Below are 22,682 nucleotides of genomic sequence, written 5' to 3'. Positions count from 1 at the left end.
TGAAGCTGTCTGGTCCTGGGCTTTTGTTTTTTGGGAGTTTTTGGATTTCTGATTCAGTATCATTGCTGTTAATCAGTCTGTTCAAACTTTCTATTTCTTCCTGTTTCAGTTTTGATAGGTTATATGTTTTTAGGAATTTATCCGCGTCTTCTAGGTTGTCATATTGTTTGGCATATTATTTTTCATACTATTCTCTTACAACCCTTTGTATTTTAATGGTGTCAGTTATCATTTCTCCTCTTTCACTTCTGATTTTGTTTGAGCTCTCATGTTTTTTTTTGTTGTTTTTTCCTTTTTGGATGAACTTGGCTAGAGGTTTAGCAATTTTGCTGATCTTTTCAAAGAACTAGCTCCTGATTTTCATTGACGTAGTCGTTTCTTTAGTTTCTCTTTTGTTTATTTCTGCTCTAATCTTATTATTTCCTTCCTTCTGCTGGATTTGGGTTTTGTTTGTTCTTCTTTTTCTATCTTCTTTAGGTGTAGGGTTAGGGTGTTTGAGATTTTTCTTGCTACTTTTAGAACTGCTTTTGCTGCATACCAAAGATTTTGGATTACTGTGTTTTCATTTTCATTGTCTGCATGTATTTTTAAATTTCTTCTTTGATTTCTTGGTTGACCCAATCATTGTTTAGTAGCATGTTATTTAGCCTCCATGTACTAGTATTCTTTCCAGTTTTTTTTTTTTTTCTTGCGGTTGATTTCTGGTTTTATGGCATTATGGTCAGAAAAGATGCATGGTATGATTTCAAACTTTTTGAATTATTGAGACTTGTTTTGTGTCCTAATATGTTATCTATCCTGGAGAATGTTTGATATGCACTTGAAAATAATGTGTATTCTGTTTTAGGATGGAATGATCTCTAAATATATCTGTTAAATCCATCTGGTCCGGTGTCATTCAAAGCCACTGTCTCCTTGTTGATTTCGTTTGGATCTATCCATTGATGTAAGTGGGATGCTAAAGTCCCCCACTATTATTGTATTACTATCAATTACCTCTTTTATGTTTGTTATTGTTTTATGTAGTTAGGTACTCCCATGATGGGTGCAGAAATATTTACAATTGTTATATCTTCTTGTTGGATTGTTCCCTTTATGAATATATACATCCTTCTTTGCCTCTTGTTACAGTTTTTTAAAGTCTATTTTGTCCTGGCTTTCTTTTCACTTCCATTTGCATAAGAAATGGTTTTCCATTCCTTCACTTTCTTTTTTTTTAATTTAAATTCAATTAGCCAACATATAGTACATCATTAGTTTCAGATGTAGTGTTCAATAATTCATCAGTTGCGTATAACACCCAGTGCTCATCACATCACCATTCCTTTTCAAGCTGCATGTGTCCTTAGGTCTGAAATGAGTCTCTTATAGGCAGCATATAGATGGGTCTTGCTTTTTTATCCATTCTGTCACCCTAGTCTTTTGATTGGAGTATTTGTCCACTTATATTCAAAGTAATTATTGATAGGTAGGTACTTACTGCAATTTTGTTACTTGTTTGTGGTTGATTTTGTAGTTCTTTTCTGTTCCTTTCTTCCCTCACTCTGTTTTCTCATGGTTTGCTGGCTTTCTTTAGTGATATACTTGGATTCCCCTCTATTTTTTACATATCTACTACTGGGTTTTGATTTGCTGTTACCATTAGGTTTGTATATAACATCTTATGCCTACAGCAGTCTATTTTAAGTTGATGGTCGCTTAAGTTTGAACTCATTCTTTACTCCTCTCCCCGCTTCCCTATTTTAGGTATATGGTGTCATACTTTCCCTTCCTTTTCTTTTATAAATCCTTTGACTGATTTTTATAGAAATATTTAATTTTACTGCTTTTGTGCTTCCTACTTTTCTTACTCTAATTTATGGTCTTTTCGTTCCACTCAGAGTCCCCTATAATAATTCATGGAGGGCTGGTTTAGTGGTCATAAATCCCTTTAATTTCTGTTTGTCTGGGAAACTCTTTATCTCTCCTTCTATTCTGAGTGATAGCCTTGCTGGATAGAGTATTCTTGGCTGCAGGTTTTTTTCTTTCAGCACTCTGAATATATTATGCCATTCCCTTCTGGCCTGCAAAATGTCTGCTGAAAAATCAGCTGATAGCCTTATGGGATTTCTCTTGTATGTAAAGGTCATCTTTTCTCTTGCTGCTCTTAAAACATTCTCTTTATCACTCCTTTTTGCCATTTTAATTACTCTGTGTCTTGGTGTGAACCTCCTTGGGTTGGTTTTGCTGGGGGCTTTCTGCGTCTTCTGGATCTGGATTTCTGTTTCCTTTCCCAGATTTGGGAAGCTTGCAGCTATTATTTCTTCAAGTAAATTTTATTCCTTCCTTTCTCTTCTCCTTCTGGGATCCCTGTAATGCAAATGTTATTACTCTTAATGGTGTCACTGAGTTCCCTAAGTCTGTTTTCATTTATTATTACTATTTTTTCTCTCTCCTGTTCAGCTTGATTGCTTTCCATTATTATGTCCTCCAGGTCACAGATCCACACTTCTGCTTTCTCTAGTGTACTATTTATTCCATCTAGTGTATTTTTAATTTCATTTATTGAGCTCTTCATTTCTGATTGGTTCTTTTTTATGTTTTCTATTTCTTCATTAAGGTCCTTATCGAGGTCATCTACTCTTTGTTCAAGTCCATTGTGTATCTTTATGACCATTACTTTAACTTCTCTATCAGGCATGTTCATCATCTCCATTTTGTTTAGTTCTCTTGCTATGATTTTGTCCTCTTCTTTCAACTGGGACATGTTCCTGTCTCCTCATGTTGTCTAATTCTCTGTGTTTCTATGTGGTAGGAAAGTCAGCTACGTTTCCTGCTCTTGCAAGTAGTGGCCTTATTGAAAAGAGGTCCTGTGGTGCCCTGTAGCACCATGTGCCCTGTTTACCGGAACCTGGTGTTTCAGAAGTGTCTCCTGTGTGTGTTGTGTGTGTCCTAGTGTTGTTGCTGAGCAGCTTTTGCCTTTAGTCCAGTCATCTGCAATGGCTCTCTTTGCTGCTTGTGGACAGGTTTATCCCTGTGTTGTTAATAGGCCAGTCTGGGGCCGTCCTGGGCTTGAGTTGAGTCAGACCAGGTTTTTGCCAGAGATGTAGTAGCACCAAACTGTAGGACACTTTCCCTTGAGAAGCTTTCATAGGTGGGCAGGGCTTGCAGTCAGATGAGATGTCTGCCCCCAGCCCACTGCTGGGGCTGCAGTTGGACTAGCATGTATGGTTATCTTCTTCTCTCCCCAGAGTTAGGAGTCTCTTTGGAGTGGTGCTGGTCCCTGTCAGGGCTGCTTGCACCCTGCCAGAATTGTGGCATTACTCTGGATGGGCTCCTGCCAAGGGTGTATTGGAGGGGGCGTGTCCCCAGGAGCAAGCAGTGGTCGGGTGTATGGTGTGAGCAAGGTTTGTGCGGGTCTGCTGTGGGAGAAGACCTGGAACCCAGGTCTGGCTGGAGAGGATGTGTCTGCAGAATGTAGGGGCGGGGTGCATTGTTAAGCAAGTTAGATGGAAAGTGTTCCTGCTTCACTGATTCTTGTAGGTAATCCTGCGTCTAGGCTAGGGATAGGGGAGGGAAATGGCGTCTGTCCCCTCTTTTGTTCTTAGTTTCCCAACTCACATGCTCTAAGATTAGTAAACAAATTTTCTTTCCACGTACCCCAGGTGTTTTCCAAACTGCTGCTTCTAGGGCTGTTGTTATGCTGTGTCTTTAAGGGTGGAGACTCCATTTCCTCTCACTCTCCTGGCTCTCTCAGAGCCAAACCGGCTGATTTTTAAAATTCTAGGTGTAAGCCTAGAACTAATTGTAAGAACTTGTGGAATTCGACCCCTCTGGTTTTCAAAGCCAAATGTTTTATCGCTTCCCTGTGGGCTTCCCACTGTGATTGTCTGTTTCTTTCCCCTCTCCATGCCCGCAGTGTCCCTTCTCCCTCCTGCAGACAGTCCTGTGAATCCATTTAGCTCCCAACTGCATCTCCATTCTTCCTATCCTCTTCATGTGGCCTCTTCTCTACGTTTAGCTGTGGAGAATCTGTTCTGCCAGTCTTCAGGTCATTTTCTGGGTTATTTACACTGATGTGGGTGTTAGTTTTATCTGAGACAAGGTGAGTCTAGCACCCTCCTACTCTGCCATCTTCCCCAGAAGTAGAATGTTTAACTTTTATGGGAAAATTAAGCTTAAACATAAAAACCATTTTCCTCACAGTCAACCACATAAGTAACTCATAAATGGTTTAATTTTTGTGTATGTATATACATAAAAACTATTTCTGTTGTTACACATATAAAAAAACCCTAGAAATAAATTTGAGGATTTTTTTAAAAAGCTTTTTGTTTAATTATGTTTGGAAAAACTTTAACAATACTAGATTTATGTAAATGAATACATGAAACAAAACTATAGAGCATTTAAAATATTTAGCATTTATCTAAATTATTAAACACTGCCATGTGCAATGCATTCTACTGAAAAAACAAAGACACTCATTAAATTCTGTATGTTATACAATTGTGATTATTTTTAAGAAATGCGTTTTATTGAATGATGGGGAGAGGACATTAAAATCCTCATTAATGTATCTATTTTCCAAATTTTCAATTATTATTTATACTAAGCTTATCTGACAAGAGCCACAACAAATGACTAAAAAATTTTACATAATATTTAATTTACTTTACAAATTAAAGAATTTGCCACTTACTGTACTATCCCTTGAATTATATTGGAAGTATTGAAAAATCTAAACTCACAGCATTCACCTTCAGATGTGAAATAAAGGAGTGGAAAGTAATTTTGAGAATGTTTCTCACAATGATTCTGAACTCATCTGTTGAATCACTGTTTCTCTAAAATAGTTATACTAAATCAAATGGGACTTTTACCAAATAGGTTATTTAAATTCTTACCTCTAATGTCCCAATCAACATGGGTTATGTAACTGGTAGCGCCTTTGCATATTCCTACTCGTTTACTACTCATCACATTGTATATATCTATAAAACTGTCATGGGATGCTACTGCAAGGTATTTCCCAGAACCTATAACAGAAACATATTTGCTTGAGATTTTCTATCTTTAGAAATATTTTTTACATTCTACAACTAGAGTTAATTTTCTTAACATTTTTTTGGAGGAACTCTTAGGTGTTTTGTAAATTATAACAAAACCTGTATCAAGTGATAATCTGTATTTTTTCAAGCATATTATGACTAACAAAATAAAATGTTTTCTTTAGTGTAGTGAGACAGTTCAATGGAAAGAAAAGGCCAAAAATTATATATCATATAATACAGTTTGTTTAACTAAAAAAAGTTTTTTAAAAACCCCTCTAAATTTAGAAAAAATGGAAGTAAACCAACATAAGTAAATTTTGCCTTCATGTTAGTACTTCCCACATTACAGTGGGTTTCTTCAGATATAATACCACAGAAATTGCTAAAGCAAAATTAGTGCAAAATTTCAAAAGTATTAAGAATATAATGAAGACAGTCACCCAATCCTTCTATGTTAGAAATGAGGAAACTGAAACTCAGAACAGCTCCTTGGCTTGAGCCTATTTATTTAGTGACAGAATTGGTATTAAGCTGGATATTTTGCCACTGATCTAATTCAGGAATTTTACCTTTTACCATACTGTCTTTTCTCTCAAAAAATTAAAATTCCAAGATAAAATAATGGTTAATAAAAATTACATATTGATATATTTGCCCATGGCCACCCCAAGTTAATAATCAAATATGATTTCAATGATACCTTACCTGGTGAAAATCGAATATCTGAAATAATATCTTTTCTGTGGTGAAAAGACACAAGATCCTCTAGAGTATCTGCATTTGCCATTAAGAAACTTCCATCATTCAGACCTACAGCTAAAGCTTTACCATCAGGAGAAAAACAGCAACATCTCCCACCTAAAAAGAGAGAGAGAGTATATATCAGGCAATTTTCTTCTATTTAAAAAAATTATGTGCTTAAGGAACCTTTAATTTCAAAGAGAATTCCTGTATTTATTATGGCCTCAAATCAATATTCAAAAGCAGTCAAGGGATGCAGGCAACAAAGTTTTCTACTGAAATCAGTGGTATGAAATTCTAAGCAATAATTAATACAAACCATTTCCCTCTTCTGAATGTAACAAAAGTACTAATGTTTAAAAACTTAAAAAATCAAGTTGATGAGAAAGAATGAGAGATTTTAACATAAAAAGCCAATGACATGTGGAAATGTCTTTTAGTGGGAGGTTGCTACCTCTGTAGTTTCTATCCAACAAATCAGAAATGTAAGGAATAAGTCCATTTTTATAAAAATGCTTTCAAATTTGAAAAAATATGAAAATATTTTTGATATATATTTTGATATAATATGAAAATTATTAAATCTAGGAAGATCTATCCATGCATGAAAGATCTAACCATGCATGAAGAAATAATGATGCTAATATTATTAATTTTAAAAAATAAGGGTTAATATATATTGGGAAATAAACAAAAATGGGCTTGTCCTGACAGCAAGGGATATGGCAGACATATTCAAAAGCCCTAAGACTTTTGGTGTCTTGCATAAAATTTGGAGAGGGAGGGATGGGGTACAGCTGTCACAGAATGAAAAGTTACAGAATGAATTGAGAACAAGTCATTTATTTATCCTTTAATTATCAAGAACATAATGAAGAAATCTGGAAGTATTTCTGATATTTAAGAGATGATGGCAACCTGGATCAGGGTAGCTGGAGTGGAGGTGATGAGAAAGGTTAGGATTTGGATATTCTGAAGATAGAGCTGGCAGGACTCTGACTAAAGGGAGGAGCGCAGGAGAAAAAGATAAAATCAAGGATATTTTTTTTTTGAATGGTGATGTCATTTACCAAGATGGAAAAAACTAGAGGAGGTCCAAGTGTTCATTTTTTTTTTTTTTCAAGTGTTCAGTTTTGTACCCATAAAGTTAAGGATACCTATGAGAAATTCAAGTGAAGACATCAAGAAGGCAGTGTGGTATAATTACACTTCTCTGGAGCTCAAGGGAGAAGACTAGACTAGAGATATAAATATGGGAGACAGTAGCATACAGACAGTAGTCACAGTCATGAGCTGGATAAAAGCTTGTTATTAATTTATTGCCTCTCAGCTCCAAATTCACCCTTTTCTTTCGGGCTATGTGATACTAGAACTAAGCCCTATAGACATTTTTCCTTTTCCAGCTACTTTGATTTTGTCCAGTAGAGGGTACTGGAAGGTCCTTGCAAGGCCAAAGAAGAAGGAAGGGATTTTTCTTTCTCCTGGTGTGCTGGAACCAGGAGAGCAGATTAACAACAGGGCAAGGGTAGGTATGGGGGCTGGGGCTGGGATGAGATTTTTTTTCTGCCACCATAGCAAAAGATTTCCTAGACTAGCCCTCTGGCAAGTTTCTTTTCTATGGCACTCACATCTCTCCAAAGAGATCTGAATCTCAGCTGGGGAAAGAGGAAGGGGTCCTTCCTTAATCAGCACCCACCAATCTACAGGTGGCAGCTTTCTGCAGTTTGCTTCTATACTCCTTAGAATCCTCTTTACCCCTTTTAGTAATCACCTTTTATTGGTTAACAACACTTATTCAATATTAAATTTTCCCTATTCCAACTTACTAAGGTCGTTTCTGTTTCTTGATTGGTATAGAATTGGTACTGAAGTAGTCACAGGAGACAGATCATTAAAGATGGGATTTTTGGAATTGGTTGAGTCATGCCTTTGGGTTTAAGCACAGTGCTGAGCCCTTGCCAACGGGAAATGGGATGTTAGTAATCCAGGGTATATGTATGGGCATAACAATCAAGTTATCTCCTGCAGTTAATTGAAGTAAAATGCCTCAGAGTCCAAGAGGCTGTTGCCTTTGACCATCACAAAAAGAATGATGACTGCAAGGACTATGCTGTGCAAAAGATTCCACTGAGTGCATGGAACATTTAACAGAAAGAAGTAACAAACTCAGATCCTTAAACTCTCAGCACGAGTCATGGTCTGACTAGAGACCATGGGCTGATGTTGCTAAAATTAAACACAAAATTTAATTGTGTAGGTTGCAAATTTACAATGTCAGCTGAATTCCCAGTTTCACCAAGTTTCTTATGTGATGGGGCACTGATTGGGAAGGAAGGAACTTTGAACTGTGGAATGGGAGCATCTGGTTAGATTCAGACAAAACTGAAAATCTTGAACTTCTGTGTTTATTCTGAGTCTCACGGCCAGCGCCAAGTTTGCTCTCCTGTGCCTGGGAAGACTGACCTTCTGGGGTAGATGCCTTGCAGGGGATGTTTAGCCTTCTGAAGAACTATCACAACCACTTCTCTGCTGTCACTAGACCCCTACCTTGGATCAAATCTCAGCATGCTCTAGGGCAGAGGTTGGCAACAAACCTTTTCTTAAAGGACCAGAGAGTAAATATTTTCAGCGTTGCAGGCCATATGGTCTCTGTCACTACTACTCAACTCTGCTACTGTAGTACAAAAGCAGACCTAGACAATACATAAATGAATGGACATGGTTGTGTCCCAATAAAATATTATTTACATAATCAGGAGGTGGGCTGGATTTGCTGACCTCTCATATAGAGGAAGGAATCCAAAAGCTTGGGGAGGTAAGAATGTTGAAGTAGATTTCTCATATGCAACCTGTATACTTGCCCACCAACTACATTGCCCCCCAAAGTCTAGAAAACAGTCCCTTTAAAAGCATTGAGAAATACATTAATCAAGGGCAACATCTACATCTTTGAAAAGCTCTGTGATGTCCTCCTATGTAGATCAGGAAAGGGAGATGTTTCCATTAATATGGGCTCCCTGATTCAATAGGGATCATCTAGGAAAAGCAGAAGCCAAGAGCAGCACTTAAAAGACAGAGCAGATTCTTTTACCAAAAAGGGGAGCAGGAATGTCCTAATAATCAGAATGTTTTGGCCTGTGGAGATTTCTGTTGGTGACTAATCAATCATGGCGTCTGCAGGAATGAAATAGATGAGTAGGCTACTAGATTAATGTTTGATCTATATAATAGAAAAAACTCCAGACCTGGTGGCTAAAAAACCTGACTTCAGTTACCATAATGGAAAGTCACAGATTCTTAGCCTGTTTTCAGACCTGAGCCAATTCATCTACTCAGAGCCCCTTGATTAAAGGGAAGGCTAAGTCCCATTGAGAAGGACCCTGTAGCAACGCCACAGTATATTAAGTAAATCTTTCTCCAACAATCAGTGGTCACAAATGGTTCAACTGAAGAAAAGGAAATACTCAAATGTTCAGGAATTAGTAAACAGGGGCTCTGAACTAACACTAATTCTGTGGATTCCATCCAATTCCTGAATTGTAACAGATACACTTGGCAACTTGTAGAATCCACTAATTGGCTCTGTGATCCATGGGATAAGGGTCATTACAACAGGAAGAAATAAGTGCAAACTCCTGGAAATTCCTCTCTCAAGATCATAAATTAGATGCAAAACTGCAAGCCTGAGAATTGCAAAAATTAATGGCATTACCAAAGACTGAAAATATGCACTAGTGAAAACACCTATCACATTTAAACTTGACTGTCTGGTCTATGTGAAATAAGATGGATTTTATTTTAATTTTTTTAAAGATTTATTTTAGAGACAGAGAGTGAGAGAGACCCCCACCACCCTCTCACTTTCTTTCTTTCTCACGGGCAGAGGGAGAGGAAGAGAAGCAGACTCCCTGCTGAGTGTGGAGCCCGATTTGGGGCTTGATCGCAGGACCCTGAGATCATGACCTGAGCTGAAATCAAGAGTTGAATGCTTAACCAACTGAGCTATCCAGGCGCCCCTAAGATGAATTTTAGATACTAACTATGATAATAAATTTAATCAGGTAGCGATGCTAACTGAAGATACTCTTTTAGATCTTTACCAGCACAAACAAACATAGCCCTTAACATTTTGCATGCAGTTATTGCCCTGGTTAAAGCTTTTTTTCTCCACCCCCAATCTGTAAGGACCAGCAGGGTAGTCTGCTTTTACCTGGCTTGTATCTGTGCACACCTTCAAAGCCTTGCCTCAGGGCTATTCAACTCTCCTGTTTTTTGTTTTTTTTTTGCCATAGTATAGTCCACAGAGATCCTGATCATCTTGACATTCCACAAAACATCTCAATGGTCCACTACATTGATGACATTATGCAGAATGGATCTGGGGAGCAGGAAGCAACAAGTACTTTAGATGTCTTAGACTGAATCAAGAGAGTGGAAGATAATTACCACAAAAATTAAGGGACCTGCCACTTCAGTGAAGCTTCTGGGGATCCAATGATATGGAATACGTCAAGATATTCCCTTTAAAGTGAAAGGTTGCTACACCTTCCAAAACCTACCACAAACAAAAGGAGTAAAATGTCTGTAATGCCTTTTGGAAGCCTACACATTTGAGTGAGCTGCTTCTACCCCTTTATCAAGTCACTTAAAAGGCTTCCAGGGGACTAGAACAAGAGGAGGCAAGCTAATCTTCCACTTGGGCCTTATAATCTAGCAAATTCAATGATACTCAAAGTGTCTGTGGTAAACAAGGATGCTATATGAAGCCTCTGGAAAGCTAGTAAAGGAGAATTGTACTGCAGATCTCTTAGATTTGGGAGAAAATTCCATACCCTCCTTTACAGATACCTATTTTCCCTTTGAGAAGATGTTTTGGCCTTGCTACTAGGCCTTGGTAGAGAGTAAATGCCTAACTATGGGATATCAGGTGACTATGTGTCCTAAGCAGCAATCTATGATCAAATGGAAATGGTATATAAAAGACCAGTCTTCCACAGATCTGGAAGTCAGAAGTAATTTGCACGAACAAGTGGCTCAGAATCCAACAATAATCCCTGCTACAATACCTCTTCTCTCTCTCAGTCTATACCTATGGCCTCACAGGTATTCATTAACAATCAGTTGACTGAGGAAAAAAAAACTTGAGCCAGATTTACAGATGTTCCTATACAGTATATGTTGGTATCCACCTGAAATCACTACAGCTCCACTCAGGGGTGACCCTGAAGGATAGCAGTAAAGGTAAAATTTCACAATGGGTAGCACTTCAAGCAGTACATTTGGTTTTCCACTTTTGTGGTGAAAGATGACCAGATGGACAGATTTACACTGACTCATTAGCATCTGTTAACTATTTGGATGATCAGTTGAGGACTGGATTCTTTCAGGATTAGAAGATTAGAGACAAGGAAATCTGGAAAATGAAACTTTCAGAAAGGGCAAAGGATATGAAGATTTTTGTGTCCTATGGAATGCCAAACAAAAGTGTCCACTACAGAGGAGACTCTCAATGATCAGGAGGACAAAATACTATGCTCTGTGGACCTCAGAGAAGCGTCTTCTTCTAGCCAGCTAGCACTTACTCAGTGGGCCCGTGGAGGCAAGGACAGTGTTTATGTTTGACTTAGAAAACATGGACCTTCTTTTTCAAGGTTATCTTGCTATCACTACCACTGAGTGTCTAATCTGCTAACAGTAGAGACCAAGTGAACTTCTGCTATAACACCATTCCCCAGGGAGACCAACCAGCCAGCTGGTAGCAAGCTGATTATATTGGACCTCTTCCATTATGGAGGAGGCAAAGATTCATCCTTACTAGAATAGACATGAATTCTGGATTTGCCTTCCCTGACCATTATGATTCTGCTAGCACCACAATCCATGGACACATGGGACGCCTTTTCCACCATCACCAAATTTCATGCTTCTGATCAAGGAACCTATAGCAAAAAATGTCCAGCATTAGACTCATACCCATGGAATTAACTAGTTTTATCACAATTCCCACTACTCAGAAAAAGCTACTAACAGAACAATTAATTAACAGTGGAATGGCTTACTGAAAACTAATTTATGGCATCATCTGGGAAACAATACCGTCAAAGACTGGGATTTTGTCTTACAGGATGCAATATACGCTTTGAATCATAGACCATTACATGGTGCTGTAGACCTCATAGCCTGATTACATGGGTCTGGAAATCAAGAAGTGGAAGTGGGAGTGACTCTTCTCACCATTCAATCTAATAACGAACTTGCACAATTTTGTTTTGCATCTTGGCAACTCTGAGTTCTGCTGATTTAGTCTTATCTCCCAAGAGCAGGGAGAATTCTTTCACCAGGGGACAGAATGCTTCCTCTGAATGAGAAGGTGAGACTGCCACCTGGTCATGTTGGGCTCTTTATGCCAGTGAAACAACAAGAAAAGGGGCTGTTATTCTTCCAGCTGGAGTAACTGATCCCAACTGCAGAGGGGAAACTGAGTTATTGCTACACACTGAGGGCAAAGGGGACTATATCTGGAACCCAGGGGGACTCATTGGGACGTTTCTTAGTCTTCCATAACCAATGGTAAAACTTAATGGAACAGCAACCAGGGAAAAACACAGGTAGAGATACTGAGATTTTGTATCATTTAGCAATACAGGTTTGGGTTACCCCATGAGCCAAATAACTCCAACCACCTGAGGTTCTGGCTAAGGACAAAGAAAATATTGGGGTGCCTGGGTGGCTCAGTTGTTAAGCATCTGCCTTCGGCTCAGGTCATGGTCCCAGAGTCCTGGGATCAAGCTCCCGCATCGGGCTGCCTGCTCAGTGGGGAGTCTGCCTCTCCCTCTCCCACTCCCCCTGCTTGTGTTCCTGCTCTCGCTATCTCTCTGTCAAATAAATAAAATCTTTAAAAAAAAAAAAGGACAAGGGCGCCTGAGTGGCTCAGTCATTAAGCGTCTGCCTTTGGCTCAGGTTACGATCCCAGGGTTCTGGGACTGAGCCCTGCATTGGGCTCCCTGCTCCGCGGGAAGCCTGCTTCTCCCTCTCCCACTCCCTCTGCTTGTGTTCCCTCTCTCGCTGTGTCTCTCTCTGTTAAATAAATTAAATCTTTAAAAAAAAAAAAAAGGACAAAGAAAATATGAAATGGGAAATAGAAAAAGGAAGTCAGAGATATCAACCACAGCCCATAACCAGTTATGGAAACAGGGACTATACATAAACGCTTATTATGTGTATACATAAACTATTTACTTCTTTTTTTAAAAATATTTTTTTTGGAAGATTTTATTTATTCACTTGACAGAGAAACACAGCAAGAGAGGGAACACAAGCAGGGGGATTGGGAGAGGGAGAAGCAGGCTTCCCTCTGAGCAGAGAGCCCGATGCAGGGCTCGACCCCAGGACCCTGGGATCATGACCTGAGCTGAAGGCAGACGCTTAACGACTGAGCCACCCAGGTGCCCCTTAAAAAATATTTTATACAAGTTTGTCGGTGGTTAACTTTACAATTTAGTCCTTTTTTTTTTTTTAAAGATTTTATTTATTTGAGAGAGAGAGAGACACAGCGAGAGAGGGAACACAAGCAGGGGGAGTGGGAGAGGGAGAAGCAGGCTTCCCGCCAAGCAGGGAGCCTGACAAGGGGCTCGATCCCAGGACCCCGGGATCATGACCTGAGCCGAATGCAGACACTTAACCAACTGAGCCACCCAGGCGTCCCTGTATTGTCCTTTTATTGAGTATTACAATCATCTCTCAAGGGAAGAGTACACTTTTTTAAGAGTAGACTTTTAAAATTATGCCTGGGAGTAAAGAAAGACATCAGGAAATAGACTTGTGTATGCTCCCTGGGTTCTAGATAGAGGGGAAAAAAATCATACTTGAGGACTCACAAATGTAGGGTGGCTTATACAAATCCTAGATTTCAAGCTATGCTAATTACAGGATTCATGCAATCCTAGTTAAAGAAATCCTTAGTAGTTCTCGATGGTAGCAACTTAGGCACCTGGGAGAAGGACACAAAATCACTCTGGAAGAACACCTTTGATCCAGACCTCGGAGAATCCCTCCAGGTAAAGAAAGCCCAATTAAACATAAACTTACAATCCAAATTTTCAAGCACAAAAGAAAATGGCACACCAGGAGGGAGTCAGCAGAAAAATAACCCCTAAACAGCAGAAAGAAAAAACACAGCATAGTCAGATCCCAAAGAATGTCAGATAACTAGATTTTATATTCTTTATCTGATAGGTAAAGATTAAAGACTTAAGAGAGGAAGGCTAAAACATAAACAAGGAATGATATGTTATAAAAAAAATCTAAGGTGAATTCTCAAAATCAAATACCTAATAGGTAGGTTACACAGCAGATGTGAAAGAGAAAGAGCTGCTAATTATTCAGCCATCAAAAAGAATGAAATCTTGCCATCTGCAACAACATGGATGGAGTTAGACAGTATTGTGCTAAGTGAAATAAGTCAAAGAAAAATACCATCTGATTTCATTCACATGTGGAATTTAAGAAACAAAACAAATAAGCAAAGGGAAATAAAAAGAGAGAGGCAAACCAAGAAACACACTATAGAAGTAAAGTCATGCACAAAATAAAAGTACAGATACGAAAAAAGATATTGTAGGCAAATGGAAACCAAAAGAAATCTGGGCAGCTATACTTTTATCAGACAAAATAGACTTTAAAATAAAGACTGTAATAAGAGACAAGAAGGTCAATACATAATGATAAAGGGGCCAATGCAACAAAAGGATGTAACATTTGTTAGTATTCATGTACCCAACAGAAGAGAACCTAAATACATAAAGCAAATATTAACAGAACTAAAGGGAGAAGTAGACAGCAATACAGTAAGAGTAGGGGTCTTTAATACTCCATTTACATCAATGGATAGATCATCTAGACAGAAAATTAATAAGGAAACACTGACCTTAAATGGCATGTTACACCAGATGGGCTTAACAGATATTTACAGAAGATCCATTCAAAAACAAGAGAATACACATTCTTCTCAAGTACACATGGAACATTTTCAAGGTAGATCAATGTTAGGTCACAAAACAAGTATTAATAAATCTAAGAGGACTAAAATCATATCAAGCATCTATTCCAACCACAACAGTATGAAACCAGAAATTAATTACGTGAAGAAACCTGGAAAATTCACAAATACATGGAGATTAAACAACATGCTACTAAACAACCAATGGGTCAAAGAAGAACTTAAAAGAGAAATAAAAAAAATACTGAGATGGGTATTAAAGAGGGCACTATTGAATGGAGCACAGGGTGTTACACACAAACAATGAATCACGGAACACTACATCAAAAACTAATGATGTAATGTATGGTGATTAACATAACATAATAAAATAAAAAAATACTGAGACAAACAAAAATGAAAATGTAACTTACCAAAATTTATGAGATAGAGCAAAACAGTTCGAAGAGGAAAGTTCATAGTGATAAATGCCTACCTTAAGAAACAAAAAAAATCTGAACTAAATAATCTAACTTTACACCTCAAGGAACTAGGAAGAAAAAAAAAAAAGAACTGAAGACCAAAGTTAGTAGAAGAAAGGAAATAAAGATTAGAACAGAAATAAATGAAATAGAGACTAAAAAGACAATAGAAAAATCAATGAAACTAAGAGCTGGTTCTTTGAGAAGACAAATAAAATTGACAAATCTTTAGCTAGACTCACCAAGAAAAAAGAGAGGACTCAAAATCAGAAGTGAAAGAGGAGGTGTTACAACCAATACCACAGAATAAAAGGATCATAAGAGACTACTATGAACAAGTATTTGCCAACAATTGGACAACCCAGAAGAAATGGATTAATTCCTAAAAACATACAACCTGCCAAGACTAAATCATGATGAAATAGAAAATCTGAACAGACTGGTTACTAGCAAGGAGATTAAGTCAGTAATCAAAAATCTCCCAATGAATAAAAGTTCAGGAGCAGATGGTTTCACCAGTGAATTCTACCAAGTACCTAAAGAAGAATTAATACCAATCCTGCTCAAACTCTTCCAAAAAACAGAAGAGGGAGGAACTTTTCCAAACATATTTTACAAGGCCAACATTACCTTAATACCAAAATCAGAAAAGATGCCAGAAAAAAAGAAAATCACAGGTCAATATCTTTGATGAACATAGATGCAAAAATCCTCAACAAAGTATTAGCAAACCTAAATTCAGTAATACATTAAAAGGATCATACAGCATGATCAAGTGGGATTTATTCCAGGGATACAACGATGGTTCAACATATACACATTAGTCAATGTGATACACTACCATTAGCAAAATGAAGGATAGGGGTCCCTGGGTGGCTCAGTCAGTTAACCATCCAATTCTTGATTTCAGCTCAGGTCATGATCTCCAGGTTCTGAGATCAAGCCCCATGCCAGGCTCCATGCTGAGCATGGAGCCTGTTTAAGATTCTCTCTCCCTCTCTCTCCCCCTCCTTCTGCCCCTGCCCCCTCACTCTCTCTTTCAAAAAAAAGAAAGGATAAAATGCATGATCTCATTAGATGCAGAAAGGCATTTGACAAAATTAAACATCTGTTCTTAATAAAAACTCTCAACAAAGTGGGTATAGAAGAAGGCTACCTCAACATAATAAAGGCCACATATGACAAGCCCCCAGCTAACATCATACTCAATGGTGAAAGGCTGAAATGTTTTCCTCTAAGATCAGGAACAAGACAAGGATGTCTACTCTTGCCACTTTTATTCAACATAGTGTTAGAAGTCCTAGCCAGAGCAATCGGGGGTGGGGTGGGGGAGGGGAGAAGAAAAAGAAAAGGCATCCAAATTACAAAGAAAGTAAAACTGTCACTATTTGCAGATGACACATCATATATAGAAAAGCTTATGACTCCATCAAAAACTGTCAGAATAAAATTCAGTAAAGTTGCAGACTACAAAATCAATACACAAAAATCTGTTGCATTTCTTCATAATAACTCTGAGAAAGAGAAATTAAGAAAACAATCCCATTTATAATTGTATTAAAAAAAAAAACCCACCTAGGAATAAATTTAACCAGGGAGGTGAAAGACCTATATATTGAAACCTATTAAGACATTAATGAAATTAAAGACAAAATAAATGAAAAGATATTCTGTGCTCACTGATTGGAAGAATACTATAAAATGTCCATATCACCCAAAGCAAAATATAGATTCAATGCAATCCCTATCAAAATTCCAATGGTACTGAGGTGTCTGGCTGGCTCAGTTGGTAGAGCATGTGACTCTTAATCTCAGGGTAGCAAGTTCAAGTGCCATGCTGGGCATAGAGTCTACTTAAAAAATTCCAATGGTATTTTTCACAGAAATAGAACACTCCTAAAATTTGTATGGAACCACAAAAGACCCTGAGTAGCCAAAGCAATTTTTGAGAAAGAACAAAGCTGGAGGCATCACAAGCTCTGATTTCAAACTATATTATAAAGCTACAGTAACTAAAACAGTATGGTATTGGCATAGAAACAGACACATAGATCAATGGAAATGAATACAAAGCCCAGAAATAAACCCATACATATATGGTCAAATAATTTAAGACAAAGAAGCCAAGATTATACAATGGAGAAAGGATGGTTTCTTCAATAAATGGTGTTAGGAAAACTGGCAGGCACATGCAAAAGAATGAAACTGGACCACTATCTTACACCATTCACAAAAATTAACCTGAAAGAAATGTAAGACCTGAAACCATAAGACTCCTAGAAGAAAACACAGGCAGTAATATGCTTCTTGACACAGGTCTTGCTGATTTTTAAAAACCTAACACCAAAATCAAACACAACAAAAGCAAAAATCAACAAGTGGGACTACAACAAGCTAAAAAGTTTCTGCACAGCAAAGGAAATCAATGAAAAGGGAATCTACCCAACGGGAGAAAATAGCTGCAGATCATATATCTGAGTGGGGGCTATCATTCAAAATATGTAAGGAACTCCTACAACTCAATAGTGAAAAAACAAACAATCCAATTAAAAAATGGGCAGAAGATCTGAATAGATACTTGTCCAAAGAAGACATACAGATGGCCAACAGGTACATGAAAAGATGCTCAACATCATTAATCATCTGGGAAACGCAAATCAAAACCACAATAAGACAGACCTCATACCTATTAGAATGGTTATTATCAAAAAGATAAAAAATAACAAACATTGGCAAGAATGTGGGGAAAAGAGAACCCTCATGCACTGCTGTGGGAATGTAAACTGGTTCAGCCAGTACAAAAAACAGTACAAAAATCAAAAACAGAACTACCATATAATCCAGTAATTCCACTCCTGGGTATTTATCTGAAAAAAATGAAAACAATAATTTGAAGGATATATTCATTCCCATGTTCACTGCTGCATTATTTTCAATAGCAAGGATATGTAATAACCTAAATGTCCACTGATGGATGAAAGGATAAAGAAATTATGGTATACAATGGAATTTAATTCAGCCATAAAAACAAATGAAATCCTGCCATTTCTGACAACATGGATGGACCTCAAGGGTATCAGCTAAGTGAAGAGACAGACAAATACTATATGATCTCTTTTATATGTGGAATCTAAAACAAAACAAAAACCCAAGCTCACAGATACAAAGAATAGACTGATGGTTACTAGAGTTGAGGAAGGGGTAGGGAGAAAAAAAACAGGGTTTGATTATAATTAAAAGCTAAAGTCAGGGAGTACAAGTTTCTAACAGAAACTTCTAATACATCATTACATCAAAAAGTGTGAAAGGTTAGCAATATTTAGAAAATACTGGCTTGGGCGCCTGGGTGGCTCAGTTGGTTAAGCGACTGCCTTCGGCTCAGGTCACGATCCTGGAGTTCCAGGATCAAGTTCCGCACTGGGCTCCCTGCTCGGCAGGGAGTCTGCTTCTCCCTCTGACCCTCCCCCCTCTCATGTTCTCTCTCTCATTCTCTCTCTCAAATAAATAAAAATATCTTAAAAAAAAAAGAAAATACTTGCTTTATAGATATTAACATCATAGACATTAGTTCATGTTACATATTTATATTTCTGGTTATTCTAGAACTTGTTACTATAAATGAAATTACTTGTTTGGCAAAATTCTCATAGGACAATCTACATTAACTATAATGACCTTTTAAGATTTATTTATTTTAGAGAGAGCGAGCGAGCGTGCGAGCAAGCAAGGGGAGGGGCCAGGGAAGAGGGAAAGAGCATCCTCAAGCAGACTCCCCGCTGAGCATAAGGCCTGACACGGGGCTCATCCCAGATGAGATCATGACCTGAGCTGAAATCAAGGGTCGGATGCTTAACTGAGCCAACCAGGTGCCCCTATGACTTACTTTTATAAAACGTTAAGCCTCAGCATCATAAAAGTTGTATACTCATTTGCTGAAGAAAATAGTATTTGCTTACTGAATGTTTGAAGGAGATAACTATTTCATAATATTTAAACCATTAGGACTTCAGTAATTTTGTAATTAACTCAACCAGTATAAAACCACACATAACCTTTTAAAGTTAAGAAAATCCACCTATTTTCCTTTTTTTAAAGGTTTTTATTTAAATTTCAGTTAACAGGGTAATATTAGTTTCAGGTGTACAATATAGTGATTCAATACTTAACATATAACACCCGGTACTCATCACAAGTGCACTCCTTAATCCCCATCACCTATTTAACCCATTCCCCCACCCACCTCCATTCTGGATCCTCCATCCTCCATCAGTTTGTTCTCTATAGTTAAGAGCCTGTTTCTCGGTTTGCCTCTTTCTTTTTATTTCCCTTTGCTCATTTGTTTCTTACATTCCACATGTGAGTGGAATCATATGGTATTTATCTTTCTGACTGACTTATTTCACTTATCATAATAACCCTAGCTCCACCCATGTTGTTGCAAATGGTAAGATTTCATTCTTTTTTTCCTATGGCTGAGTAATATTTCATTGTGTGTGTGTGTATGTATGTGTATATATATATACACCACATCTTCTTTATCCATTCATTAGTCGATAGACACTTCAGCTATAATTTGGCTACTGTTGATAATGCTGCTATAAACTTTGGGGTGCATGTATCCCTTTGAATTAGGGTTTTTGTATTCTTTGGGTAAATACCTAGTAGTATAATTGCTGGATCATAAAGTAGTTCTATTTTTTACTTTCTGAGGAACCTCCATACTGCTTTCCACAGTGGCTCCACCAGTTTGCATTCCCACCAACAGTGCAAGAGGGTTCCCCTCACGTATTTTCCTTTTGAATCAATGGTGACAAAAATAAAAGTGAAGAATATTTAAAAACAAACACACAGAATTATGTGTTTTCTCCATAACCTAATACAAAGATCTATTCCTAGGAGCAGCCAATAATACTGGAAGATAATTTTTCAGGTCTGATGCAAGACATAAATCCACAAATTCAGGAAGCACAACAAATCCTAAATAGAATAAGTAAAAAATGAAGCACATGCATAATGTTATTGAAGTACAGAACTACAGAACAAAATAAGAGAATGACAGAAACGAGGGGAATAGTAACTCTCAACCAGAACTCCAGAAGAGGTTAAATTAGCATTAAAGAATGAGAGTAAAAAAATAAAAACATAATCAGAGTAATAGTATACCAAAGGCAGGGAGGGAGGTGGTAATAATTCACCCAGAGTGGCAAAACCCCATCTATCAAAAATTTTAAAACAATAATAATAAAGCTTAATAAAAATCAGTTTGCTTTTTAAGGAGAGTGGGAGGTACAACCTTCCAGTTATGGAATGAGTAAGTCACAGGGATGAAAACATATGGAATACAGTCAATAGTATTGTAATAGTGTTGTATAATGACAAATGGTAGCTACATCACAGCATGATGTACAGAGAAGCTGAATTGTTATGTTGTATACCTGTAACTAATGTAACTTATGTATGAACTATACATCAACAACAAAAAACAAACTTGCTTTTTAAGAATTGCAATGTCAGGGGTGCCTGGGTGGCTCAGTTAAGGCCAACTCCTGGTTTCTGCTCAGGTCATGATTTCAGGGTCCTGGATTGGACCCCCATATCAGGCTCTGTACTCAGCAGGGAGTCTGCTTAAGGATTCTCTCTCCCTCTCCCTCTGCCCCTCCCCCTGCTTGTACACGCACGCACATGTTCTTTCTCTCTCAAAATAAATAAATCTTTAAAAAAAAAATTACAATGTCCATGATAAAATACTTTTGCTGCTGCAACAGACCACTCTTACCACCCTATACCTGAAATGACACTGGTTCAGACAAAGAAGTCTTTATTAAAGAAACTCTAAAACTATATGTATTTTTTATTTTTAAGATTTTATTTATTTATTTGAGAGAGAGAGAGAATGAGTCAGAGGCAGAAGGAGAGGGAGAGGGAGAAGCAGACTCCCCGCTGAGCAGGGAGCCTGATGCAGGACTTGATCCCAGGACCCTGGGATCATGATCTGAGCCGAAGGCAGACGCTTAACTGACTGAGCCACCCAGGCCCCCTTCTAAGACTATATTTTAGAAAAAAATGATAAAAGAAAAAATATCTGAGATACAAGAAGAAAATATGAGCAAAGAAATGTATAAGCATAGATAGACCTAAGTAGACACTGACTGCATTAAATAATAACATCCGACTGAAGAGGGGTTAAAAAAACCCCAAATTCTCAAAAATTAAAGATAGAACTACCATATGATGCAGTAATTCCACTCCTGGGTACTAACCTGAAGATAATGAAAACACTTACTCAAAGAAAGATATATGTACTCCCGTGTTTATGGCATCATTATTTACGATAATTAAGATACAGAAACAACCTAAGTGCCCAATGATGGAAGAATGGATAAAGAAATGGTGCGTAAACATACACACACAATGGAATGTTATTCATTCATAAAAATGAATGACAACTTGCTAAATACCATACCATCTGATCAATATGTGGAATCTAAAAAACAAAAACAAAAACAAAAACAGGGTTGCCTGGGTGGCTCAGTTGTTAGGCATCTGCCTTCGGCTCAGGTCATGATCCCAGGGTCCTGGGATTGAGCCCCACATCGGGCTCCCTGCTCCGCGGGATGCCTGCTTCTCCCTCTCCCACTCCCCCTGCTTGTGTTCCCTCTCTCGCTGTCAAATAAATAAAATCTTTAAAAAAAAACAAAACACAAAACAACAACAACAAAAAAAAACAAGCTCATAGATAACAAAGAACAGATTGGTGGTTGCTACTGACAGGTGGGCAAAGTGGGTGAGGGGGTCAAAAGGTACAGACTTCCAGTTATAAAACGAGTAAGTCATGGGGATGTAATGTACATCATGATGACTATAGTTAATAATATTGTATTGTGTATTTGAAAGTTGTTAAAAGAGGAGATCTTAAAAGTTATCATAAAAAGAAAACATTCTGGGCACCTGGGTGGCTCAGATGGTTAAGCGTCTGCCTTCAGCTCAGGTCATGATCCCAGGTCCTGGGATCGAGTTCCGCATTGCGCTCCCTGCTCCTTGGGAACCTGCTTCTCCCTCTGCCCTCCCCCCTCATTCTCTCTTTCATGAATAAATAAATAAAATCTTTAAAAAAAAAACATTTTGTGACTATGTATGGCAATGGATGTTAACTAGATTTATTGTAGTGATCATTTCACAATATATACAAATATTGGATCATTATGCTGTACACCTGAAACTAATATGCTGTATATCAATTATACCTCAATTAAAAAAAGAAAATCTGAGGGGTATTAAAAGCAAGTATGTTCCAAATTTGACTGGTAAGGACCTCCTATGGCCTTGTGAAGAAAAGAATATTTGATACCGTGATTTCCTATGTAGACAAAGGTGTGACTGTGGTTTTGTGATCTTACTGTATGTAAACCTTCACGTGGAAAATTCAATACAGAACCACTGCGATAATAT

General features: G+C 37.7%; 1 protein-coding gene across 1 annotated transcript in view; it reads right to left on the bottom strand.

Annotated features, from left to right (window-relative positions):
• The window catches only part of EML5 (EMAP like 5), a 168,523-nt gene that overhangs the window by 40,534 nt on the left and 105,307 nt on the right, over window positions 1-22,682 (bottom strand). Inside the window, exons 22-23 of the mRNA XM_034992521.1 lie at window positions 5,739-5,891; window positions 4,887-5,018 (exon numbers count right to left, since the gene is read on the bottom strand). Of these exons, the coding sequence (XP_034848412.1) occupies window positions 4,887-5,018; window positions 5,739-5,891 (285 nt within the window). The remainder of the gene's footprint in view (window positions 1-4,886; window positions 5,019-5,738; window positions 5,892-22,682) is intronic.

This window comes from Mirounga leonina, unplaced genomic scaffold, assembly GCF_011800145.1.
Source record: "Mirounga leonina isolate KUSES-001 unplaced genomic scaffold, KU_Mleo_1.0 Mir_82, whole genome shotgun sequence".
Classification (NCBI taxonomy): Eukaryota; Metazoa; Chordata; class Mammalia; order Carnivora; family Phocidae; genus Mirounga; species Mirounga leonina.
Note: the sequence above shows the minus strand (reverse complement) of the source record. Positions and strands in the feature narration are given on the sequence as shown.